The sequence below is a fragment of the Atractosteus spatula genome, chromosome 5 (assembly GCF_055471065.1).
Source record: "Atractosteus spatula isolate fAtrSpa1 chromosome 5, fAtrSpa1.hap1, whole genome shotgun sequence".
Classification (NCBI taxonomy): domain Eukaryota; kingdom Metazoa; phylum Chordata; class Actinopteri; order Semionotiformes; family Lepisosteidae; genus Atractosteus; species Atractosteus spatula.
The window spans coordinates 63,204,316-63,228,133 of NC_142710.1; the positions used below are offsets into that span (position 1 = coordinate 63,204,316).

At 38.2% G+C, this 23,818-nt stretch overlaps 2 protein-coding genes across 4 annotated transcripts; both read right to left on the reverse strand.

Moving 5' to 3' along the window:
- Positions 1-1,314: 1,314 nt before the first annotated feature.
- card19 (caspase recruitment domain family, member 19) lies at positions 1,315-7,366 on the reverse strand. 2 transcript variants are annotated; one of them, XM_088915304.1, is made up of 6 exons: positions 7,283-7,366; positions 6,170-6,309; positions 5,271-5,427; positions 4,626-4,694; positions 3,096-3,164; positions 1,315-2,795 (listed from the first exon to the last, which is right to left on the reverse strand). In XM_088915304.1, exons 1-6 carry the CDS (start codon positions 7,287-7,289, stop codon positions 2,680-2,682), a joined length of 558 nt encoding a protein of 185 aa, XP_088771430.1. In that variant the 5' UTR covers positions 7,290-7,366; the 3' UTR covers positions 1,315-2,679. The 2 variants fall into 2 exon arrangements, with proteins under 2 accessions (XP_088771430.1, XP_088771431.1); XM_088915305.1 differs by lacking the exon at positions 4,626-4,694.
- Positions 7,367-11,167: 3,801 nt separating this feature from the next.
- On the reverse strand, positions 11,168-22,894 carry susd3 (sushi domain containing 3). Of its 2 annotated transcripts, none has more exons than XM_088915307.1 (5): positions 22,824-22,894; positions 17,642-17,830; positions 14,554-14,701; positions 13,851-14,012; positions 11,168-12,714 (listed from the first exon to the last, which is right to left on the reverse strand). In XM_088915307.1, exons 2-5 carry the CDS (start codon positions 17,814-17,816, stop codon positions 12,498-12,500), a joined length of 702 nt encoding a protein of 233 aa, XP_088771433.1. In that variant the 5' UTR covers positions 17,817-17,830; positions 22,824-22,894; the 3' UTR covers positions 11,168-12,497. The 2 variants fall into 2 exon arrangements, with proteins under 2 accessions (XP_088771433.1, XP_088771432.1); XM_088915306.1 differs by lacking the exon at positions 22,824-22,894 and adding an exon at positions 20,511-21,280.
- Between the last annotated feature and the right edge of the window lie 924 nt (positions 22,895-23,818).

Here is a 23,818-nt window from a genome sequence, read left to right on the forward strand (position 1 = left end):
AGTAAGACTCATGTACCTTGGTGTGAGCTGTATAAAGCTAGAGCCTATTTCCTACCCCGGAGGCACAGGACAGAAAGCAAGACTCAAAAGAGCACAAGATGTGTAGGGAGTGCTCTGGCGCACTATGGCTGCTGTCACATCATCCAGGTGGGGCTGCACATTGGTGGTGGTGGAGGGGAGTCCCCATTACCTGTAAAGTGCTTTGAGTGGAGTGTCCAGAAAAGCGTTATTTAAGTGTAAGCAGTTAATAATTAATTAAAGCTGTGTGATAGCAGTTGTTTTCTGTCAAGTCACCTTGTTCCCCTCTCACACATCTTTACCTTCCTAAAATGGTAAAGAAAAGACAAGGATTCATCGGTTTCCAACGAACTGCTAATTAGAGGACGGGTATCACTGTGCTTTGGAATCTTTCAAACAAATTAATCTTTCTGCTTTCAATACTAAATACTTTTGAAAGAGTTAAAATTACTTTAACATTGTCCCACGAGCTGTCAGCCAACAGTGAAGCATTTGGCTACAGTGATTCTTGCAAATCTCTCCGCATTATCAGATCCACTCTTGTCAATATTCCCTAGGATTTAAACATCATTTTATACCACCAGGGGTACAGCACAATGTGGATATAATCAGATTTAATATAAGTACATCAAGCAATCTGAATTGCTGAGATGCTTATATGAAATGATTAAAACACTAGCTAAAATATTTTTCCTCAGCTCTAATCTCTTCTAAAAAAACTAAACAGGAACTCTCCCTCAATTTAAATAATGTCTTGTTTGTGGTAAGCTGCATCACCCCCAGAATTAGGTATTATCAATACTATGGGTAGAAATGTTTTACTGCAGTGAAAGTACAAATGTACTGTATGTAAAATAAAATGGAGTGTTTTAAATAAAACAGATTTTGAGCAGTACAGAAGAAGGCATAATAAGAACAGAACAAAGTATTGAGACTTGCATCCCTCAAAGATAATGTATTTAATTGCATTGTTTCTAATTTAATATGAAAGATTTTGACTTTCGAAGTTCATTTCAGCTGTAATATACAGCCATTGTACAATAAGGCTGCACTGGCTGATATAAACCAATATTTCTCTGACATGGTCTGTTCAAAAACATAATACTCAGCACTTAAAAATTCTTTCCATATAAGCACTAATAAGATCACAATGATTGATGATCACAAGTAATTATTAACAGAGCTTAAAACTCTAGCTTAACCTATAAATGCTTAGGGCAACTCTGTTCGAAATCTTCAAATAATTTAACTTGAATAACTTAAAGAAACAGGTTTAATGCAATACCACGAAACAAGGTTTTCTTAATTTTTTTTATTTTTAAAAAGTTCACTAAGGACAGGATTCACAAAATTTTCCTCTGCTTATATTTTAAATATAAGAATTTGATCCAGTAGAGGAAAGACATTTTAAAGCATGGCACTGAGGAATCAAGGCACATAAGAAGGGGTCTGGCATTTAGCTGTGACAGTCCACACACCTGCCTCTTCAGACTATCCTGCCAATAGAAAGGCATCTGAAAGCATACTATTAATAGCACCAAACTCTGCCTCTTGTCTTTGGTATGGCAAGGTACTAAATTCATTCCTCAGAGCGTATGCCAAGTCTTATCAGGACTTGGAAATCATTGGTTTAAAGTCTTTACTGTGTAATTCAATAAGGACTATAAGATACTGCTGGCATAAATGCTTAATTAGAGACACGTTTCTCCTGATCCATAAAATACAAAAGCAATGAGATAGAAGAAATCCGAATCCCTTTAAATAACATTTGAACATACTTTCAAATGTTACAAAAAATTAGCTTAGAATGTAACCAACATCACTGCACCCGGAAGACGTTGCAAAAATTTGGAACTGATAATTACGTTTTGTGCTTTTTTTATTAAAAAAATAAGAGTTAGAGACCAAGCATGCATTAACTTGTAGATAAACTCAACCATTTTTTAACTAGATATTCCAGGCATTGCATACGGAAAAATGCACATAAGGAGTAATCAACTGAAATGCACTTAAAACACCCTTTCACTTCCTTCTAAAACTTCCAGAGAAGTTACTAACAAACATGTACCTTGTGCATGCCCTGAGTAACATGTCTGAAGTCATTTTCTTGATAGGAATATACAGTCTTTACAAAGCTGTGGAACAGGAACAAAGATAGTTCAACCATTTACTAAAATGAATTACTTGTTCTTATAGAATTAGAAAAGAAATGTGTTTCAAATTGCGTGCAAATTGTACACACTAAGTAAACTAAACCTTGTTCCATTCTAAAGTAGAAAATTCTGCTCCTGCAGAACAGTTCAGGAAATGCAGATCTTGATGATCAGGTGATAAAAATATAAAAGAGACACACTCTGCATACTCTTATGAAGAGTATAGAAACTTTAAGCCTGCATAAAACAATGTCCAACTTTAAATATTATAGCGATTGTATTATAGCAAATGTATTATAAAAGGCTCCTGGGATTAAAATGTACCAGTAAAATAAATATATACATTATATATTATATACATGCATAAAAACAGCAACTAGAGTCCTACTGCATCTTGTTCAATAAGGAAAACGTATTTTCTTTAGTGTTGGCCTGAGAATGGCAGACTCAATGAGAGCAACACTACAGCTTCCACTGATTGATATCAAGCACATGAGCACTGCGAGTGTTACTGGCGTGAGCTGCTGTCCTCGGCGTAAGATACTAATACTTCTTTAGCTCGTCTGCCCAGTCCTAGGGCAGTAAATCCCAAAATCTTTTTGGCATCTCCAAGAACTTTACTCTCTGGAAAAGAAAAGATCATTGCGCTGAGCAAACAGCTACCCATGCATCTAACACAAACACATTACAGAGAAGGTTGGCACGAAATATTTTTTTACCCATCTTTCACGCAAAAATGAAACAATGAAAAACTAAGGAAGGATTCCCATCTGTACTTCCCAAGTCTAGAAACTTTTATAAAAGTTATATTTCCATGCATACTCTATAACTAAAAAAAATTACATTGTTTTAACTTATTATTTAAACATAAGGCACCTATTGCTCGACATGTTGGAACTGCCTGAACATTTCAGAGTGACTCACCTGCACCATAATAGTAGAGAAATGCTGCACCAACAGCAACACTGAAACAACTGATAAAGAACAGTGGACCTGCAAGGCAAACACAGTTTGACTGTCCTGGTCTATTACATATTAAACTAGTTAGTAAAACAAGAGCTATTGACAGGCCTAGCATGAGCAACATGGATACTATGGGGGTGTTTAATAATGTTAATTTAATTGACCTTTACATGCTAAACACAACAATAGGCTTTACACCCAAATCACATATAAAAGTGGTTCCTTCGTGTGCCTTTTTGCCAGGAAGTACAGGATACTTATCAAGTTAACTGGGCTATTTGAACAACTATCAGTACTGTATATCCTGAATGAAATCTACGCACCATGGAGCAAAATAACATTTGGTCCAGCACATTAACAAAAGGGACAATGGGAAATGTGAAGTCACAGTGACCTCTTGAACAAACAGCTTCGTACCACAGGCACAGACGTGAAAGGTCACACTAAACTCATATAGGACCTCACTGACTTATTCTGTTATTGAGCAGAAGGAGATCTTTCATGATCTGATTTATGTGGGTTTACCAAATGTTATACTGCTCCAGTGCATACAGCTTTCACCATTACTGTTGTTTAAATAAGCCAGGTAGCTTCATAAACATCTTATAAGTGATGTTTTACCTCATTTGTGTGCTCTACACTGTAGACATAATGTAACGTGAAGCCAATTAATCACAGTGTCATAATTAATCTATAGATGCATGTGCCTTTGAAAACTATATTCCAGGGCTACAGGCTCTGGACCGATCTGAGAAGATATACATTAATCAAACTTCTACTCAGCACAGGGCACTACACGCTGAATTAATACCAAATCAAACATTACAATCCTGGTTTAAAATGTTAATGTCTGTGTGAGTCAGTTAAAGACTATTCTGCTGATTTCTGTCAGATGACAAAGACTGAAAGAAGATCTTAAACAGGTTATAGGATCTTCCTGTTAAAATCATCGGTAGACACAGCCCTCAACAATAAAGCTTTTTCCATCCAATATTCTAAACATATTACTTTTTTTTCTAAAATACAATTTTCCTTATGACAAGATTACTATAATTTTATTTCAGCAGCCACATGCAACATGACGTAATACAGTATACTGAACCAACATACTGTTTTTGTGACATACTTCAGTAAAAGAGGCTCTTTCCTATGTCTCATGTATCATGGACTGTACAACACATACAGCAAACAGAAAAAATGTTAATACAGTACAGATGGCTGTCCTAGAGAATGCTAATGTGTTAAGACACCAGTTAATGGCATTTAAGGGTTACTGTCAGTATCTCTCTCACCCTTAAACATGTTGCCAGAGTTACTTTTTAACCTGCTGTTATGCTCTATCAATTAGTATTTCATTGAATCTAAAAGAAACAAAATACAAAAGAATAAATGAAAAAAGGCAGACTTCCTGGAAGAGCCACTGCTCAAGAAATTTAAGAATGCAAGCATTTATCAAATTTAGGATTATTAGTATTATATGGTTTGATTTACCCCTGTCATTAAGAACAAATTTCTCTCTGAGGTCTGGGTGATTGTTAGTTCCTTTAGGCTCTGCTGTTTCTGGGAACAGAAGTAAGTAAACAGTTATTTCCACTGCACAAAACACACAGCTAAATAGTAACACATCAACTGTTAATGTATCGTTTCTTCAAATCCTTGACTACAGTACTATTTTACATCATTTGGTAAGAAACATGCTGTAATTAGAGGTGCAGAAAATTAAATTGAAAGGTTTGGTAGAGAAATACACTGTTGCCACAGAGTGGTAGTTATTTTATCTGGGTGAACAAGGAATTAAACCTTACTGTTTTTCTGTACACTACATTTCACAAGAATATGTTTTAAAAATCAATAACTCCATGTGATATGTTATCTAACCATGCATAGAATAATGACGTTAAAAACAATTCATGAGCTATTACTCATGAATTCCACAAATGAAGCTGGCTGATATGAAAGTCTGGATAAAAGATGAATGAAACTAATCTAGTTTGAGAAATAAAAAAACCCAGATTCTTTAATAGTACAAGAGAACAGACCCAGGAAAACTGAACCAGGCAAGCATTTCGACCTCTGTCCTGATTGCTTCCAGAGAACGACAGGACAGAAGCTTTGATGATTGCTAGAGAAACTCACCTCTCTTGCTCATTCTGCTTGGCAGGCTGACGTAGATGTCCTCAGCGTGGATCTGCAGAGCTCTGTAGAACTCGTGACAAGCTTCCTCTCCCTTCTTCTGCAAGTGAGTCAGGAGCTCAGCCAGTCTGATGCCAGTGGGGACTTTCAAGTTTCTGAACTAGAGAGCACACGAAGGTCACTCTTCTGCTGAAGGGAATGACAAATGCTACCCTGTCCAACAATAGTCGTCCCTACAGTTTTTAGCTATGTCAAGATGATGAAATTGACACATTTTTTACAATACTGAGGGTGAAGTTATTATTTTAAGGACATACAAGAGAAGGTATTCAGGATAAAAACAAAAGCTAAGAAAGCGTTATGTTTTCAGTGAGGACTCTAAATCAAGGCTCAGACTCACTGTAAATCAAATGGAAGTGTGAGTCTCTTCTAGTGACCCACTGTACCCATATTTCCAGCCGAAAGAATTTATTTGGTTTATGTAGATCTCTGGTACCAGTATAACAGGGTTTATACACAAGATATTTATAAGAAATAAGATATTTATTTAATGCTTACTTGTTGACTACATTAGCATTAGTAAGTCAATGTAAAGGGCCCATACAAAGACATCCACTGATTGTTATAGTTCAATATGATTTCTTTTTATACCATTTTTACTGGCTTTTGCTCTATCCGTTCATCATGAAGGTAGTTCAAAACATAAAACAAGACATACAGTAGCCGATGCATAAATATAGACGCATATTAATATTGCAAGACTGACTCAGAAATGCACTAAGGTCGAATTTGCAGTGTGTATATAAAAAGCATCTTGGCGAAGAGTGAGCTGCGGTATAGCTATATGTCCTAAAAAACGTGTCGCTGTTACAGTAAGTCGCTTCATAGCAAAATACACTTACTTTCTGGGCTTCCTTGTCAGTCAGAATTTGTGGGTAAATTCTGTTGAGCTGCAGAACAAGTCTATCAAGAAGCTCCGTGTCCAGTCTTCTGTCTCCTCTCAGATAAGGTGTGTCCTGAAGCAGCTGATCATGGTAACTGTCTGTGATTCGTGATACAGCAAAGCCCACACTTACTGTATATTCGAGTGATGTTCTTCCGCTCCTTCTGTTAAATGCTTATTAATTTATAGTTTACTAGTCTTTCGTGATAGTTAAGGGCATTGAAACAGAGCAGAACTGTGGATCGAAATTGTCCCAAGTCCCGTCCAAAAGCAGGAAACAATATCCCTAATTACTACTAATGCTTCATTTGCTGTTTTTTGTAAACTATATGTACACATTTGAGGTTCAGAGCATTTTTTATCTAAAATTATATTAATAGTAGAACCCAGCATGTAACGATATGGTTAACATGAACACAAAAACATTTTCAGGGCTGTTTCCCTCTTGCATTTAAAGATGATAATTGTACAATACAATAAAGCCAAACTGTTGTCTGTGTATCTGCGTGCAATACAAGCTTTGTTATTACTGCCAAGTGTCTACCCGTCTCCACCCTGGAAAACGCCTTTATGACTCATCGCAGTAACTACAGTACATAAAACAGACAAAGCATATGCACTGCTTTAAAGCTTAATGAGTACCTTCATTTAGGAAAATAAATATTAATCAAAACTAAAATGAAAAAAACATGCATTTTCAAGAGTAATATTATGTGCAAAACACTTGTCAAATAATAATTTACAATGACTTTGAAAGACTATGCAAGTTATTGAAAGTCCGTTCAACGCCAAGGTTGCCAAATCTGATGCTATTTTGCACAGCAACGAAACCTCAATAAGAAGAAAACTGAGTCTGAACAGAATTAAATTGTATGCATGGTCTTTACAGTAATCACACACCTTATTGCAGCTTGGGGAGTAAGGTCAAACTACAGCACCCAGCAGGTCGTAACGCTTCACCCAGCTACAAGCTGCTACAGCGGCACTTGGTGGAAACTGTGCTGTACGTGAAACACCCCCAGAAACTAGTCCAGATGAGTCAAAATAGTTCCATCCTTTTGTTTTTACTAACCTGACATAGTGGAAAACTCCTGCAACTTCTGTCTTTCTGACAAGTTCCCCTCTCACCCCCCCCAACTTCCTCAATTCTTGTCCCTCCCATCATGGTAGACCGGGAAACCCAGCACGGCGACGTGGGGTTAATACCCACGTACGTCACAGGCGCGACAAGAATCTCTTAAGGTGGAATGTATTTCAGAAGTGTCAAAATCATTAAGGTGGAATGCAAGAGATCCTTGAAGTATTTAAACCAGGGTGGGGCAAACTACTATAGTACGGCCCGCGGGCCAGTTTTAACTAAATTAATTAAAATAAAATAGTCAATATTCGCCATATTCCACCTTGTTTGGTGCTATTTTTTCTTGCATTTCAATATTCTTGCCGTTAGATGGCGCACAAACGCAATACCATTTTGATTCGCCGGTTAAGAGTGGGTCCATCGTACTGGGAGGAGGGAATGGTTGGCGTGAAGAAGCGGAAAGTTGACCGTGAATGCAGAGTCTTCAACAAAGAATGAACTGCAAAATACTTTTTTCACATAGGTTGGAACAAAGGCTGCATGTCTAATTTGTAAGGAAAGTGTTAAAAAAAATACAATCTCAGTCGGCATTTTTCTACCAAACATGCTGACTATGCTAGCAGTCTGCCATGCCCGAAGAGCGGGCTAAGAGCTTCCAAACTAGCCGCTAGTTTACAGTGATTAATCGATTATCCGAGCGTTCTTGCTTTGATATAACCAAACAGCACGATTCATACATATTTGAACCTGCTTCAAAGAATGTGTTCAAAATTATTTGTGCTTTTCAAAAATACTTGAAGGCCAAGAATGAATAAAAAAAAACATTATTCGTCGCTGTTAGTACTGACTCTCCCTTGTGAGAATGCACGTAAATAATAATGATTGTTGTGAGCAATGAAGTCTGTATATCCTCAGAGACCGCTGCTGTACTTACTTTCTTTGTCCAGGAGATGGTACCCTTGCTACACAGAATTTATTGACCAATACATTGCACGCCAGCTGGCAGCTACAGTATATCACCCTGCAGCTCTAAACTGGCTACCCACTGAAGCTAAGCAGGGTTGAGCCTGGTCAGTACCTGGATGTGAGACCTCCTAGGAAGCTATGGCTGCTGCTGGAAGAGGTGCTAATGGGACCAGCGGGGGTGCTCCGGTCTGTGTGGGTCCTAATGCCCTGGTATAGTGGCGGGGACACTATACTTCAGTGGGCGCCGTCTTTCGGATGAGACGTTAAACCAAGGTCCTGACTCTCAGTAGTCATTAAAGATCCTTGGGTATTTAGGTAGTAGGGAGTTATCCTGGTGTCCGGGCCAAATCTTCCCCCTTGGTCTTTACCGTGGCCTCCAAATTGTCCCCATGTGTGACTGGCTTGCACTCGCCCTGCGATGGACTGGCGTCCCGTCCAAGGTGTACCCTGCCTTGCGCTTGTTGCTTGCTGGGTAGGCTCCGGTTTCCCGCGACACCACAGGGTATAAAGCGGTTTGGCAAATGACATGACATGACATTGCACGCCTTCCTGGTAAATGGGATGGCTGTGGAGCATATAAGAAGGGATCTAACCAACCATGTCTGCTCTTTCAGGCTGTATCCAGTGGAAGGACCACGAATGTTTGCTGGTACTGTGTGTTTCATTTACATTCATAGATTCTTACAAGAACATTCAGCAGGAAACGAGAAAGGACATGTAAGGCACCTCCTCTGTTTAGGAACGTTTTTGGTAGGAACAAATTTCCTACTTGATTTATTTTTTATTATTCCTTTACTGAAAGATAGTTATCCGATGCGAAACCCTGTATCCTAATTCTAGACTTCGAGACGTTCCAATAAAATAGTGCTTCATTCTAAATTGAAGTTTCTTTAATTTCCTGCTTTTGAGGGCAGTACAGACTGTGGCTGCCAGTTCTGTAGTTTGGTAGCTCTAGATTTCTGGGTTTGATTCTGTTTGTGTGTTTACATGTTCTCTCCGTTGGTTTTTGCTGGATTCTCTGCTTTCCTACGGGTTTTTCCCTGTTATCCGTGAGCTTTCTGAACATGGCATGATATGCTCTTCCCCATTCATGGGCGACATACAGTATAATATAAGAAAATTTCCATTTACAAACTAAAATACTGTCTTTGTGCTCTGACACTGCTTACATTTAAGTGACAGCTGTAAAAATACCTTTCTTTGAATCTTTGTCCTCTGTAAATGTCAATGTCTCCTGAACCACCCCATCATCCACTTCATGGATTAGAGCCACACAATATAAGGTTTGTTTCACAGTCTTTGCTTTAAAATAGGTTTAACAGCTAGAAAGACTGTACAAAAGGGGATCATCCTATGACTCGTTTTCTGAAAAGCCTAGAGCAAACCGCGCCCCCAACATAAAGACGGAATAATTGCATTTTAGGAAAGCAGGCTCTCATAGCAAAGCAAAGAGAAGAACAGGAGCCAGATATTTCATGGCAAGAGTGATGGGAGTAGGTACATAAAAATGATCACAATGAATTGCATTTGCACAGTATTTTTTCATCTCAGTAGCTAGTACTTTGGATACAGGAAAGCTCTCTTCATCCATTACCGAAGTGCAGCAACCACCAGGGTGACATCCAGCAGACTTTACTAGACGTCACCACTTACAGTAAGGCAGTGTCACGACCGCCAGCCAGCAGAGATCAACCCACAGAAGAGCTAGCCAGTGCCAGCAGCGGGTTGATAATAACAAGCACCGCTGCACGTGTTAATCCATCAGCACCTGCTCTACCATGCGGCACGCAGCACTATTTAAACCATCCTAACTTGCTTCTCGCTGCTCGGTATTGATTCCCTCTCCTAGAGAGCTCCTACCTCGCCTTTTGTTAGGAACCCTCTTGTGATACTTCTTTCAACTTTTGAACTACCTTTTGCTTTTGACTACGAACTCGCCTAACGTTTTGGATTGGACACCTGTTTCAGTATCTACATTCTCCTTCGTCTGAATAGGATCCTCATACCTCAACACTTGGATTCGTTACAGGCAGCATGTCAGATTGTGGAGGTTTGGGTTGGAATGGAGCTAGCTCACTGGGGATCACAGCCCGGCACTCACAAATAATGCCAGTGAAAAAGTTACCAAAACCTGGCTAATCTCCTACTTCAACTTTTTCTTTTCATCTGTTGGATCATGAACCTTAATTCCAAAGTCATTGGTGAGCCTTTAAGACTCCTGGCACAGCTTAATGCCCATCTGATACTGAGGAAGGCCTGTGCCATCGTAGAAAACCCATCTCATATCCTTCATCTTCTGACCTTTTGCCTGCAGGAAGACATTTTCTCTGTCCACAGCGCAAGACGAATGGGAGTAAATTTAGCCCTGTTCCAGAGGTTGTCAGGCTTGCCAAATAATGAGTGCAAAGAAAGTTTTAGCAATATGATCTCTCTTGGACAGAGTCCCCTCTGCAAATGCACGTGCACTTTGTTACATTCTCATAAACACTTTATGGACCTTTTGCTGTTGTTGTTTTTTTTTAATAGAAATATTGTGAAATGGTTTTTACTGCTTTTCTTTGATGAGTTGCATGTTGTGCTGCTTACTGCTTCAATTGAGCCTTGGGGATGTATGTTTTGAATTGAATTGTCCAAATGACAGCACCACCTTGTGGCACAGAGTGAAGAGCACCTCCTGCACTTACTGTATACATTTTACAGCAGCAGGCCTCATTTCCCTTGGAGGTCTTTCAGCCCAGTATGGACTAGGACCAGTTTAGCTTAACTTCTGAGTTCTGACAAGAAGATCGAGCTATAAGTGCTATAACTGCTGTCAATGTAGAGGGTAATGTGTGTTCCTTCATTGAAAACATCCAATCTCTTACGAGTGCATATACAGCTAAACCCTAGTAGGATAACAAAATAAGACATCTGTTTCAGTACCACAATTTATTGCATGAGAAGAAAGGTAAAGACATGAATAAAGTGTATTTTTGTTCTTCTATGGATGTAGCTGCCACAAAGAAAATATGCCATAGAAACAAGGAGGGCTATGAATGAACAGGTCTGAAAAGCAATCTAAATAATGGTGAAAAGCACACTTCTACCTCAAAATGTTTTTCAGCCTGAAAGAGATTATAACAGAAATTAAAAAGGGAGCCTTCAAGCTCCGAGGCATATTGTAAATATTATGATTCTGCTGTCTGCTTTTTAGATTTTAATCAGACTGATTCATCCAGGATCAATTGTAAATCAAGGACTTCAGGGTACGGCAATGAAAGGCTTAATGCAGTTATTGATATACAATTTTATACCGAGAACAGACCACACTCTGTGACTCCCTATTACAGACACCACAGAGAGCAATATGGTTGTCTAGGTGAGTGATGGTGTAATACTGTATAACAGCAGAGCAGGAGATCAGAAACAAGTAAATACAGAAAACAATCCAAACTCAAAATTTGGAAAGTCAGCATTTCTTGTGTTTTTAACTGGGTCATACAGCCAATAGTCTGCACACGTTCCCTTTTCCAGTTGTACAGCACCACTGTCCAATCTCTGATATCAAAGAAGTTCAAACAAGGTTAATTCTGAAATTGTAATTCTCTTAAGTTACCGTTACAGAGTTTTAAATTTGGTAATGTTATCCAGTAAATACTGAAGAAATGATTCTCCTCCACTGTTGTCATTGCAGTTAAACCCACCTGCATGAATATTTTTGCTTAATCAGAGGACGTATTTTTGTATATTTTCTATAGAAACCTTTACATATCCAGTGTCATTAGATATATTTTAAAGTTATAAATTACTTTATAATTCATTTTGTCCAACCAGCATACCCAATGATAAAATAACCAAACAGCAATAACGTTTGACTTTCCCTTCCATTTGGTGTTGATAGTGGGATGAACCTTCAACACAAACAGTTTTAGCCCACAGTCTCACTTACATTTGATTTTATTTTCTGTGCACCTTCTTCCCTAAAAAACCTTTAAAAAACACCTAAAAAGACCACCAATCCATTTCAATACTTGACAATGTTACATTCTCCTCACACACAAGGACAATCGTTGTGCAGTGGTTAGCCGAGTTCTCGAAGGAAACTTAACAATGAAAAGATTTTGAAAAAGAGACCTCTATCAACTAGGCAGACCTCCCATTAAAAGTGCAAATTGTTCTTCTCTGTAATTCTTGGAGTCAAGTTAAATCCAGTTTAAGGCACGCGTGTGGCTAATTTGGTCTCATAAATAGTGTGTGATCAGCTTCACACAGACATGACATGCACGTGGTGCTCCTTGTTGTGAAGTGGATGCCAGCAAGTCCCATAGAGTTCTTCGCCTGACCTACTGATAGCTGCAAAGTCACATTCTGGTGGATTGCACATGCCTGGAATCCACGTTTTCTTTGCCTTACAAATGACAGGTACCTCATGTCCTCTATAAGGGACAGGAACACTGACTTCATGTGGGCATTCATGACACCTACAAAAAACAGCACAATGAGTGTTGTTAGTAGTGCTGAGCCAACTGCTTGGCATTCATTCTCCGGGATAATACAGACACGGCAGGCTAATGAGCGTATCAGCTAATTCTAATATATATATATATGACTTAATACTTTCCAATGGTTTCAGTTGTGCTATATCTATTATATGACAATTTGTTTCATTAAGGATAACAGTTATTATGTGACAAGAAAACAGAAATCAGAGAATGTTATGTTATTAATCATCAGTTCTCTTGGAGTTTATGAAGCTGAGAATAAATAATCTGGACAAGAACAGTGCAGATTAGACAGAAACACCAACTATTCTAAGCAACTGTGTATTAAAAAACTTTTTCATAGCAAGTTTTCAAGCTTTCAGTGAAGCAGAACAAAGAGATCGATGACCACTCATTGTAGCTGTGTTGTGCTGTTGTGTTTTTTATGTACCACTTGGGCTTGTATGCTCATTACTAGCGAAGGGTGCTGGTTTTTCCCTTCGAGCTCATTAATTTTCAGCAAGGACTGCATCTTGTCTAACCTTTTTCTGCAGCTCACAAGAGCAACTATTTTTGTCATCCCTTCATTAAGATAAGAGAGAGAGAGTGTGTGTGTGGTTTACCAAATAGTGTTTTTGTTCTGAAAGATAAAAATCTTTTTTTATGTCCAGGTTTGGAATAGGCTCTACCTCTTCTCTCAGTAATGAAATACATCATGCATATTAACAATGTAAACAGCAACTGCAGAGTATTTTAGTCACATTGAATGTGTATTTCCTGATCTCATGATGAATAATAAGGTTCCTGTGATGAGAGAAGGAGAACAACAGGCAGTGGAATTTGGGTCAGTACTGACTTAACAGTAAAGTACCCAATACAACCTGTGCGCAGTGCAGCCCTTGAGCATGAGTAACATGAACCAATTATTGCAAATCAAGTTAGTGATAAACCATGATTGTATTGATTGCAGACGATGACAAAAAAAGAGAATGATGTCTTCGTTAGAAGCAATTTCAAAACATTTCCTGACCCACAGTACTTGACACAACTTCAGATTTCCATCAGCAAGAGTTGTTTGTGTCATTAAGGAACTTAAGGGTGGGTGAAAGTGTGTTTCACTTCCTCAGAAACCTCACCTGCAGAAACCTTGGTTGTCATATCCTGTGTCTCTAAAGTCGGCCCTTACAGTCTTTGCCCTGGCTTTGTTGTTGTTGTTGTTTCTTCCCTTGTGCCGGTAATGGTAGGACTGTGTGTCTTCCACGTCTTCGCAATTCATCGAGCACCGTGACTGCATGTCCCTGCAAACACAGCATTTTATTTCCTGCTGCCCCTGGTTCCACTGCACCATGGCACATTGAAAAGCATATTGTCATAGCAGGGCCTGTCTAGAAGAATAGGGGCCTGGCAGCACTGACAGCTTTGCGTCTGTAAAATATGTACAGGTACAAACCTGTACTTGAGGAGCAGAATTCAATTAACGTCAAGATTAAATAAGGGCTACACGACAATGACGGCTAATGACAGCGAGAGAAAATGGAGAGGATCTGAGGAGCAAGACTTGAACTATATACTCCTTATCTGTATGGTTTATATTAACTATATATTGTTCCGATGGAGAAGAAATAATATTCTTTACTGGCACCCAGTATTGTATGAGAATCAGCAGTCACAGTAGCTCCACTGGAAGAGCATACTGTACATAGGGACCATATACTGTAATAGAGCTATCACAAGGATATACAGTATTACTGAACACACTGCTGAAGCAGGCCCTCGGCAAACAGACAGTTCTTCAGAATTTCTATAAAGAAAACAAAGCCAAAGTCGAGAATGCCTCACCTTTCCTGTCTTCTTTGTTCACTTTTCTTCAAGCATTTAAGCAGGCAGCAGGTCAGAAAGGCCATAGACATTAGAAGGATGACAGCACAGCTTACAATGGATGCAATCACGGCCACTTTAAATCCAAAATCTTCATACCTAGACAAAGCTTTTAAAAAAGCAACAAAACCATATTACTATTATATTATTCCCTCAAAATTAATGGGGAAAAGACAGGGTGATAGTTTTTGTTACGTAGATTATATAATAATACCAGCAACTCCAAAAACAAAATCCAAAAGACTGTAGCCACCAGACTGAATTTTCACAAAATATTGATACTAACATACAGAGAAGACTTAAAAATTCAAGAAATAGCATCCATTTACTACATGTACAAGAGGATTTGCACATATGTACATCTTATTCTTTTGCTCAAATTATAATGTAATGTTCAAAGCTGTATAGCACAGAAAGTACAGAAGGATGGTGAAGTACAGTATAGTTTAGCTAGCCTGCTAACTGCTTAGACCTTTGTTTGTGGTGTGATAACTGCCTTCACCCACACACAAATCTTCACCAGCTTTTTTTATAATGGAGTAGGTGGTCGGCACAGTTATACAGAATTGAGAGCAGAGAACCACAAAACCACTCAACAAATAAGAAATTAAATAACTTTAAAAATGTGATTTGCATTGCAGACACTGCAGAGCTCGAAAAAAATATAAATGGCTTCACAAAAACACTGGAGTGGTAGAAGTTCTAACCATATACTGTAGCAAGTTGGCATGGTCTATCATTAATCATAAGCCAGAAAGTACAGATGCTCCAGATCTGTGCCATCTTTGTTCAGCTGACATTGGCTACTGCATGCAACATATTTCAGTTTGCATTTGACTGTAACTCTGCACCTGCATGATACAACTTGGAAACTCTTTGGTGTCAACCATTCCGGAAACGCATTGTTCCTCTTTCTCTGCTTACTTTTATTTTGTACAGAAATCGAAACAGAGACTAGGGTTATAATTTAGGGGGACTTCTTAACAAATATGTTAACTTCACAGTTTGTCTCTACATACTATTAAAACCTTGCGTGCAATGCTAAAATTTAGAATATTGATTTAACAAAGGTTGGGAAATAAGCTTGACTTTTTTTTTCCAATAACCTGCAAAGTGACTCATACATTGTTCATGAATGAAGTGAATACCATTTGATTGAATCAACAGCCAATGTTCTTTTTTCACATTTCTGTTTTGTCACAATATTTTCAAAGGAATGTGAAATCTTCAAAAGTCAAAGTCTTCAAAGAGCTATTTATTTTCTTATGTATTGGGTAAAGGCAATGTGAAAAATGCTCTCTCCTACAACTATTCGACTAAACGTGTGCTCCTGCCAGATGATCCAAAACTGCAATTTAAAAACATCTGTCGTCTTCTTTTCCCAGATCATTTAGATTTATTTGAATGTTATTTGTACAATCCAAGATCTAGTTCTGTGAGAGGCACAGTGACCTTGAGGGGCAGTGACCTTTATCACTATGAAAGCCTCTTAACTGAAGTACAGCTATTGCTAGTTATTATTAAATAGATGCCCTGCCATTATACAAGGGCAGATTTCTAGAGTAAATATCTGCCTTGGATCTTAGAAGATAAACAAAATACTGATGGGACCAATGTCAAATCTTCTCAGTAATTTAAGAACAGTAAGATCACTAAGGTGAATTGCCCTTTTACCCTAGATCAACTGGACTGGCCTTTTTGATCAATAATCACACGCTCCTGAGCAGTGTGGGTGAGTTTTAAAATTTTAAATAAAAATAGTTTTTGAATTTGTTTTGCAAGTCAAGGAAAACCTTTAATGGTAACACAGGTGTAGTTCTGACTACATCTGCATCACCACAAATACTGTATAACATTCTTATAACAAATCTAATAAGTATTAAAAATCTATAATCTGACAAAAAGTGGTCCACTTTATCAAGATTGGTGTTAAGTAGAATTCACAAGTATACAGATATCTGAGGGTCAGCATTTATAAGTGGTTCTGATTTTTATAATTGAAAAAAATCTGGAGACTGACATAAAACCTTTCAATATATGTCTATGTTTGTGGTGAAAATAGCAGCATTACTCAGATTCATCTGTTCTGAGGTAGTAATATTTTATACAAATGTCAAAATACAAACTATTGCTTTTATTATATGTTTAAAAAGGATTCTTTAGATGAATTAAACAGAGCTGACAGTCTGTCAAAACAGAATATTATAGGAAACATTCCGCTGCTTTCAGCTTGTCAAGATGTCATTGAAATTGTCTAAAAGACTCTAAATTAAAAGCCCTCAAACGAAAGTATTGAAAAGCTACTGCCTTCTGAGTCAATGGAAGACAACAAGAAACAATAAAGCTACTCAGTACACATCGTATGCACTCCATGGCCCATGATATTGACAGAGACCTGCAGAGGCAGAATATTTCAGATTGTGAAACTGCAGATACAAAATATGAACACTTTATCTGTGCAGATGAGAAAATAAGATCCTTAATGCTGTATTGTTAAATGCAATCGGCCAGATTGAGTTTTGCTTAAAAATCACAGAGAAGTATCCGCTTAGAAAGGTTTCCTGCTGAAACTTCACTTGGCTGCCTGGACGTTTTCAGCATTCAGAATAAGAGGTCTTACATAACAGACTGCAAACCCAACGCGTTCCTGTGCATTCATGATTGGCTTTTAACATAAAAAAGCACCTCAAAAGTTGCAATGCCTGTCAGGAAATGCTGAGCAGCATTTAAACCCGAAAGATCAGAATAAGTGTCAGGAGAAATTGCTCAGGCGTCACAATCTGTTCCTGCTGTTAACAAGCTAGAACCTTTTGCCTGTGGCTTGCAAGCACGGGAGTGAAGACTACGATGGTAGACACCAAACAACTGGTTCATGTGCACAAACATACTGTCGTTACTGGCTCAACGTTCCATTTAATGTGACCTGCAAGGCCGATTCAGCTTAAATGGTAGGTAACATGCTTCTTCACGCGTATAGGCGTGCACAGCTGACCAAAGAGAAATGGGCCTGAAACGAGCTTCACAGGGCTCCCGTTTGACCTTTCCTTACGTTTACAGGTGGGGGCCACTGCTGTCCACTCTGTGCTGTTGCTCCTCCAGATACACGAGACGACTCCCTCTCCTATGAGCCGGTGCTTGCTGGGACACTGGAAGGAGATCACTGTGCCAACGCTGGTGCCATCACCCTGGATCAGCTTCAGGGTGCCCAGTGATGGCAAAGGCATGGGGTTGCACTGCCCTGGTACAAAACAAAAAGAAAGCAGGGGCAAATATTAGCAACGGCAGTGCTGGGGCCCTGGGTTCAATTCCTGGGTTGCTGTCTGTGTGGAGTTTGTATGTTCTTCCCCCAGTTCGTGTGGGTCTCCTCCAGTTGCTCCAGTTTCCTCCCCGGGTCGGTACACATATGGGGTAGTTTAACTGGGTTCTGAGACAATCGACCCAGAGTCTGTGTGAGTATGTGCTGTGTTTGCCCGGCGATGGACCGGGACCTTACATGCCATGATGGGCTCCGATTCCCCAGTGACAGGGAACTGGACAAAGTGGTTAGAGAATGGATCCTCTGATGCCGAAACTCTCTTGTAAGTAAGAAGGCCTTGGGCTGCGGCAGATATTTACTTTGTAAGCCAAGGTATCAACAAGCAACGGCTTTCATACCGCGCTTCACCACAGGAAGTCTGACTCCCCTAGTCAAGCCTGGTAGCCATTTTCATGTTTCGTCTGAACATCATTCAAGTTTCGTGATCCGGTTAAACTAATTTGATTCATGTTTTCCCCTGTAAAGATGTCCACTCTCCTCACATTTATGATCTCAATACGTGCAACCGTGATTAATGGACAGAAAAGTGTACGGCGGTAATTTATTATTAAAAGTGAAAGAATTGCTTGCGTAGCTGAGGTTTAGAAAGTTTGTCACTGTTTAACAGCTGTCCGTGCCTTGAAAAAAACACAGGTCTCAAACTGTTACATTTTTACTTGCACAACTCAGCACTAATGGAGCATTAAGTCAATGATTCATTATGATTCTTATAGTATTTACTTGTTTCATGAAGTCCAAATCAGGCCACCAAACAATTTTTGAGACTCCTAACACGACGAACGCAGTTTCCCGAAAAAGCCACAAGAGGTCTTTTCTGTTACACAAACAAAACAGCATGGATTCACTGTATTTGGCATATTTTGCGTTGATATAATGTTAACATCTCATTTTGACAAATGAAACACCTTGTTATATGTAAAAAGAGATTTAACTTAAATCCTACCCAAAATCATATATATATATATGTTACAGTAATACAGCAATACAATATACATTACAGAAAAAATAGCACAATAAAGTTATGAACATTTTTGTCATATGTAAATTTAAATTTCGCGAATGTATACGACAATCAAGAGCTTCTCTGTGCTGATAAGCATCTCCTTTTCTACACGTTTCCCGGTGCAGCTGTAATTAGTACACCTCTTGTGTTCTCGGTATGCTTAGGTGGGGACAGGACTTGTGAATTCAAATGACTCCCCTGTTTTTTGTTATTCAGACCAGAGAAATCAAAAATAAATGTGAATAGACACGAGTTCATTGCAAGTAATTAAGGTTTTGCATAACAAGTCATGAACTATGTTTCAAAAGCATTACCGAGACATTGATTATTTGCATCTACTTCCCGAGTCATTTGATGCCAGTAAACAACAAAAACGTTGACATTATAGTCGAGCACTACATACTGTAGCACGCTATAACTTTCACTTAAATAACTTTCATTTAAAGAACTTTAAAATCCTCTCAAACGGACATTAACTGTATACATACGTGGAATATATCAAGTACTGTATGTACAGTATGTATTCAGTATGCATGTGTGTTTCAAATGCAACTATAGTATGCGCTTCCTGTATCAAAACCAGGGTTATTCACTTATTTATTAAGCGGAATGATGTTTTTAAACTGTACACTTCATTTGAAATAATTTCACTATTCAGCTAGAAACACTGATCCTAACAACTGCTGGTTAAGAAATATGGTGAATGAACTAGTAGTCTAATTAAAAGTACCGCAGTACTCCTTCAGACAGTGCAGTGGAATGCTACAGGGTATCGTCAATACTGCAGAACTATATTCAAATATTTTTATATTGTATTAAGTACTGACTGCTGATCCTGATATAAAGTTACGGTACTTAGACTGTTGTTAAAAAAAAGCCCTTAACACGCTAAGTTTTATCTTAAAAGCTCTACGATGCTTCCCGTTTAAATTGCCTTTGAAAAATTTAACAGGAAGAGATTAAGGCGAAAAGACTTTGACCACATTGTGCTGGAATAAATAACGAATACAATTGTGGCATATTTTTAATATAAAAATAAAGTTCCGAATGAACTTAATTATAGAGAATGTAAATACATTTTGCCCAGTAAATCAGACGGATATTATTTCGATGCTTGACCGTAGTTCAATGAGACTAAAATATCCCATTCCTACATTTCAAATAACCTACATTAAAAATGCAAGCCGCCCTCCGACCGATCCAGACCTCAGGATTACGGTTGATGTATGACTGTCCAGCACCTGCGCTTCATTGTAAAGTTAATTACTTCAATTTATTGCTCATTATGGAGCTATGTAGTTTACTAATTGTTGTTTGCTATAAAATTCTACAAAAAATAGACAGAAAAGGCGCTTGAAGCATAAAGGACAGGCTTTAAATCCAAATTTATCATAAACATGTTTATGATGTACAGTATGATAGCATGCATCTTGTTATCGATTTCATCCTGGCCGCGCATCGCTTAAGTCTTTTTAACTGGAGGTGAAAGATACAACAGCTCCTTTGCTTTGGTGATGGCGAGATATAACAGGTATTAGAAATCACCACTGTCTCAGCACACACTGTAACTTGAAACACTGACATCAGGCGATTGCTTACCTGTGTGATTGCGGGCACGATTGCCATCTTCTTCAGGAGCTAAAATCGTCCTTGAAATATCAAAGACCGAAGCAGTTACTGTTGACATATCCGGTCCGAAAAATCGGGTTCCTGATTTTACTCTTTAAATAGGAATAGAAAAAAAAAACCCCAGCAAAAAATAAAAATAAAGGCATAAAACACTTGCGTAGAAAACGTAGATCCAGGTGTTTCTTTTCACGTTGTAGTTTGACAGACTGCTATGGTTTCCCTTGCCCTGCCGTGTGTACGGGGTTTAATTATCCTTCAAGCCTCTTTCTGAATGGCAATATATTAACGATGCAGAAAGGGGCATCATGTCCCAGATGATCCTCTTCTGCGTTTAAGCTGTTCATCAAACTGTGACCGTCAGTCCATGTGCTTCTAGTCATTTTATTCCTTTCTCCCCCATTACTGACACCGTTTCCGAAGCGAGACAAACAACTGCTGCCTGATACAGTACTTCCTCTAGTTAGTTTCAAGCATATATGCACTAGTTCTGCTGTGCGGGGAGAGGGTGGGCGAGGGAGGGTATATCTCTTCTTGATATTAAATTCCTGCTCCACCTCTTGCAGTTTTTGTCTTCCTGTAAACACGTTCTCTCTTTCACTGCCGAACAAAGAATATATTCTGTTTCTGGAGTTATTGAAGATCAGTTATAATTCCAGTTGTATTGAGATGATGCGTTTTAATCCAAAGCGATTTATATTTACACAGCAGGGCTTTTTACCGGAGCACGTCCAGTGAAGTACTGTACAGTACCTTGCCCAAGGGTACGGTATAACAGCAGTGCCACACCTGGGATATTTTAAACCTACACCTTTCCAACTACCATTCCAATACTCTGATCACTGTACTCCACACTGCTGCCCTACTGTGTTTAAAAACGATAGTTGTCGCTTACAGAGGTATTTAAGAAAATAATTTCCACGTTAATGATTTAGGGCAGGCAGATTCTCTCAAAATGGACTATTCGACACGCTTTGTCCGACTTAACCCAAACGAAATCCAAGTTTTTCGCTCAGCCGTGTGACAGAATGTCAAGTCTTTTAAACTGTGTGGATTATTATAAAAAGCAGTTACCATATTGAGGGGAAAATGCGTGAATTTAGAAACATATTCCTGTATTTACTAAAGTACGTGCAAAGAAAATGTGCTAATGTTGAAGTTAATATTTCGGTTACTTTCAGCTTCAGGCCCGGACACCGAGATTTTAACTACAGAAGACTGGAGATTTCAACCGCTGCAATAAAACTGTAGATTTCAGTACTGATCCCACAAATCAATCGTGTCCCCCGTTAGCTGTCGAGATTTTATTGTATCTGCACTGTAAGCCAACCAGCTGTAGAGAAGCCACTAAATTATACAGTGGGAACAAAGATATTACTTCACAATTACGACCTCTTTTATTCAGTATACATTTCTTTGATGAGCAGATTTTGCCAACTATGAACAGAATAGGAACTGGAGCAGTCATAAGACGATAACATATTTCTTGTAAGAATCATGCATGAACTGTTGGGTTTCATCTTTATGGCTGAAATTTGATTTGAGAAGTTGATATGCTTTGTATTTTATAACAATATTCACAATATGTTTACATGTATAGACCCACAACTGACTTTTTTCCATGAGAAATATCAAAGCTTTTCTCTTGTATTGATAGTGTTCTTGCATTGAAATGAGGCATTACATGACAGTTTTCATTCTAAGGAATTGTTCAGTGTTTGTTCTTTACTTTAATAGAATGATATGATGATACGACATTTGCTTTAGTTGAGCAGGCCAATAAGGTGATACACATCAACATACAGTAATTTTCTGAAACTGAAAATATAACCACTCTTCCTCCCTTCTGTATATCCTTGTTTAAAATGACGTAAATTCATGACGCCATTCTAATGGACTAATTATTGCTAATTACTAATATAATGGTAATTTAAAATGATATATTTCAAACTATGACATGTATGAAAATGTGACTTTTGAAGGTTTCAGTATGAATTGTTCTTATTAATATACAGTAAATATTTACGTACAGTATATAGGATATATAACTAAAAACACAAGGTTAGTTTATATGCAAAATATAAAATACAGCTATCAGAAATGGTACAGTAGGTTCTCTTTTATTTTTTGAAAATGCAAAGATTGTGTTCAACCCAATATTCACCAAGATCTGAAAACTAAGACAGGTTTAGTCCCTTCACAAAAGTTTCATAAGACTCTGTTCCCAGAGAACAGGTCAAAGGAATAAAAAATGTCTTTCTTACATTATTTATAAGGCAGACAAACCTGCTGCATGTTCCTGCTCCTAGCCTTCCTCTAGATCAAGAGAAAAGAGAATTCCGTGCTCCGGTGTTGCTGCTCTCTTCCATCCTATCTCTTTAGTGACGTAACAGGAGAGGAACGAAATGTTTGAAGTCTTTTCTGTCAGATTAAAAACGAAACAAGTGCAAACTCGTACAAACTGCCACATGGAAATGGTTGCTACATCATTTCCTTTCCATTTTTATGGAATTTTACTGAATACCACTACATACTATTTGAGAAGGACCTGAGTTTTCTACAGGCTTTGCGCTAAAAAAAACCCAACTACACAACAAGAGTGTAAAGACCGTTTAGTCTCAAAGATTAAATAATATTAGGAAGCACTAGTTTAAAAATGACACATCTGTTAAGAGCTCAATGAATAAAATAACCATTACAGGCATCTATGTTAGACACAGTCTACGTATATGACATAATTAAACTAATTTTAAGGATAATTAACATTCATTTCTTAGAGTTTCAAATCAAACTTGATTACAGACAGAAAAACTTAAAATAATGCAAGTACTGTATATGTTGTGATTTTTACAGTGCTCAACTGGAAACCCCATTTTACTTCTTCACATGTAAAGTATAAGTGAAAGTGTTGGTGGCACATTGTGGTTTATTGACAGGGGCTTCCTTTTACCAAAGACCTTGTGCTTGATAACTCGACCACATGGAATTAATTTGCAAAGCTTTAGACAAAGGTACACTAATAGTTATGAAAAAATTCTGAAGTGATTCGGCAAACATCCAGTAGAATAATTTTGCATTCTGGCACAATAAAATGCGAGGCAGTGTTTATATGGAAAACAGCTTTGTCGTTAGATACGGGAAATTTTACTGATAACGTTGATAACGTCTTGATGATGAACTGGGCTTATTTATTCAAGGCTGTATTCTGCAGTATTACATTTCATTTAGGGAAAATGAGAACACAAAAATAGGCTGTTTGATAACTACCACATGATCAGTCT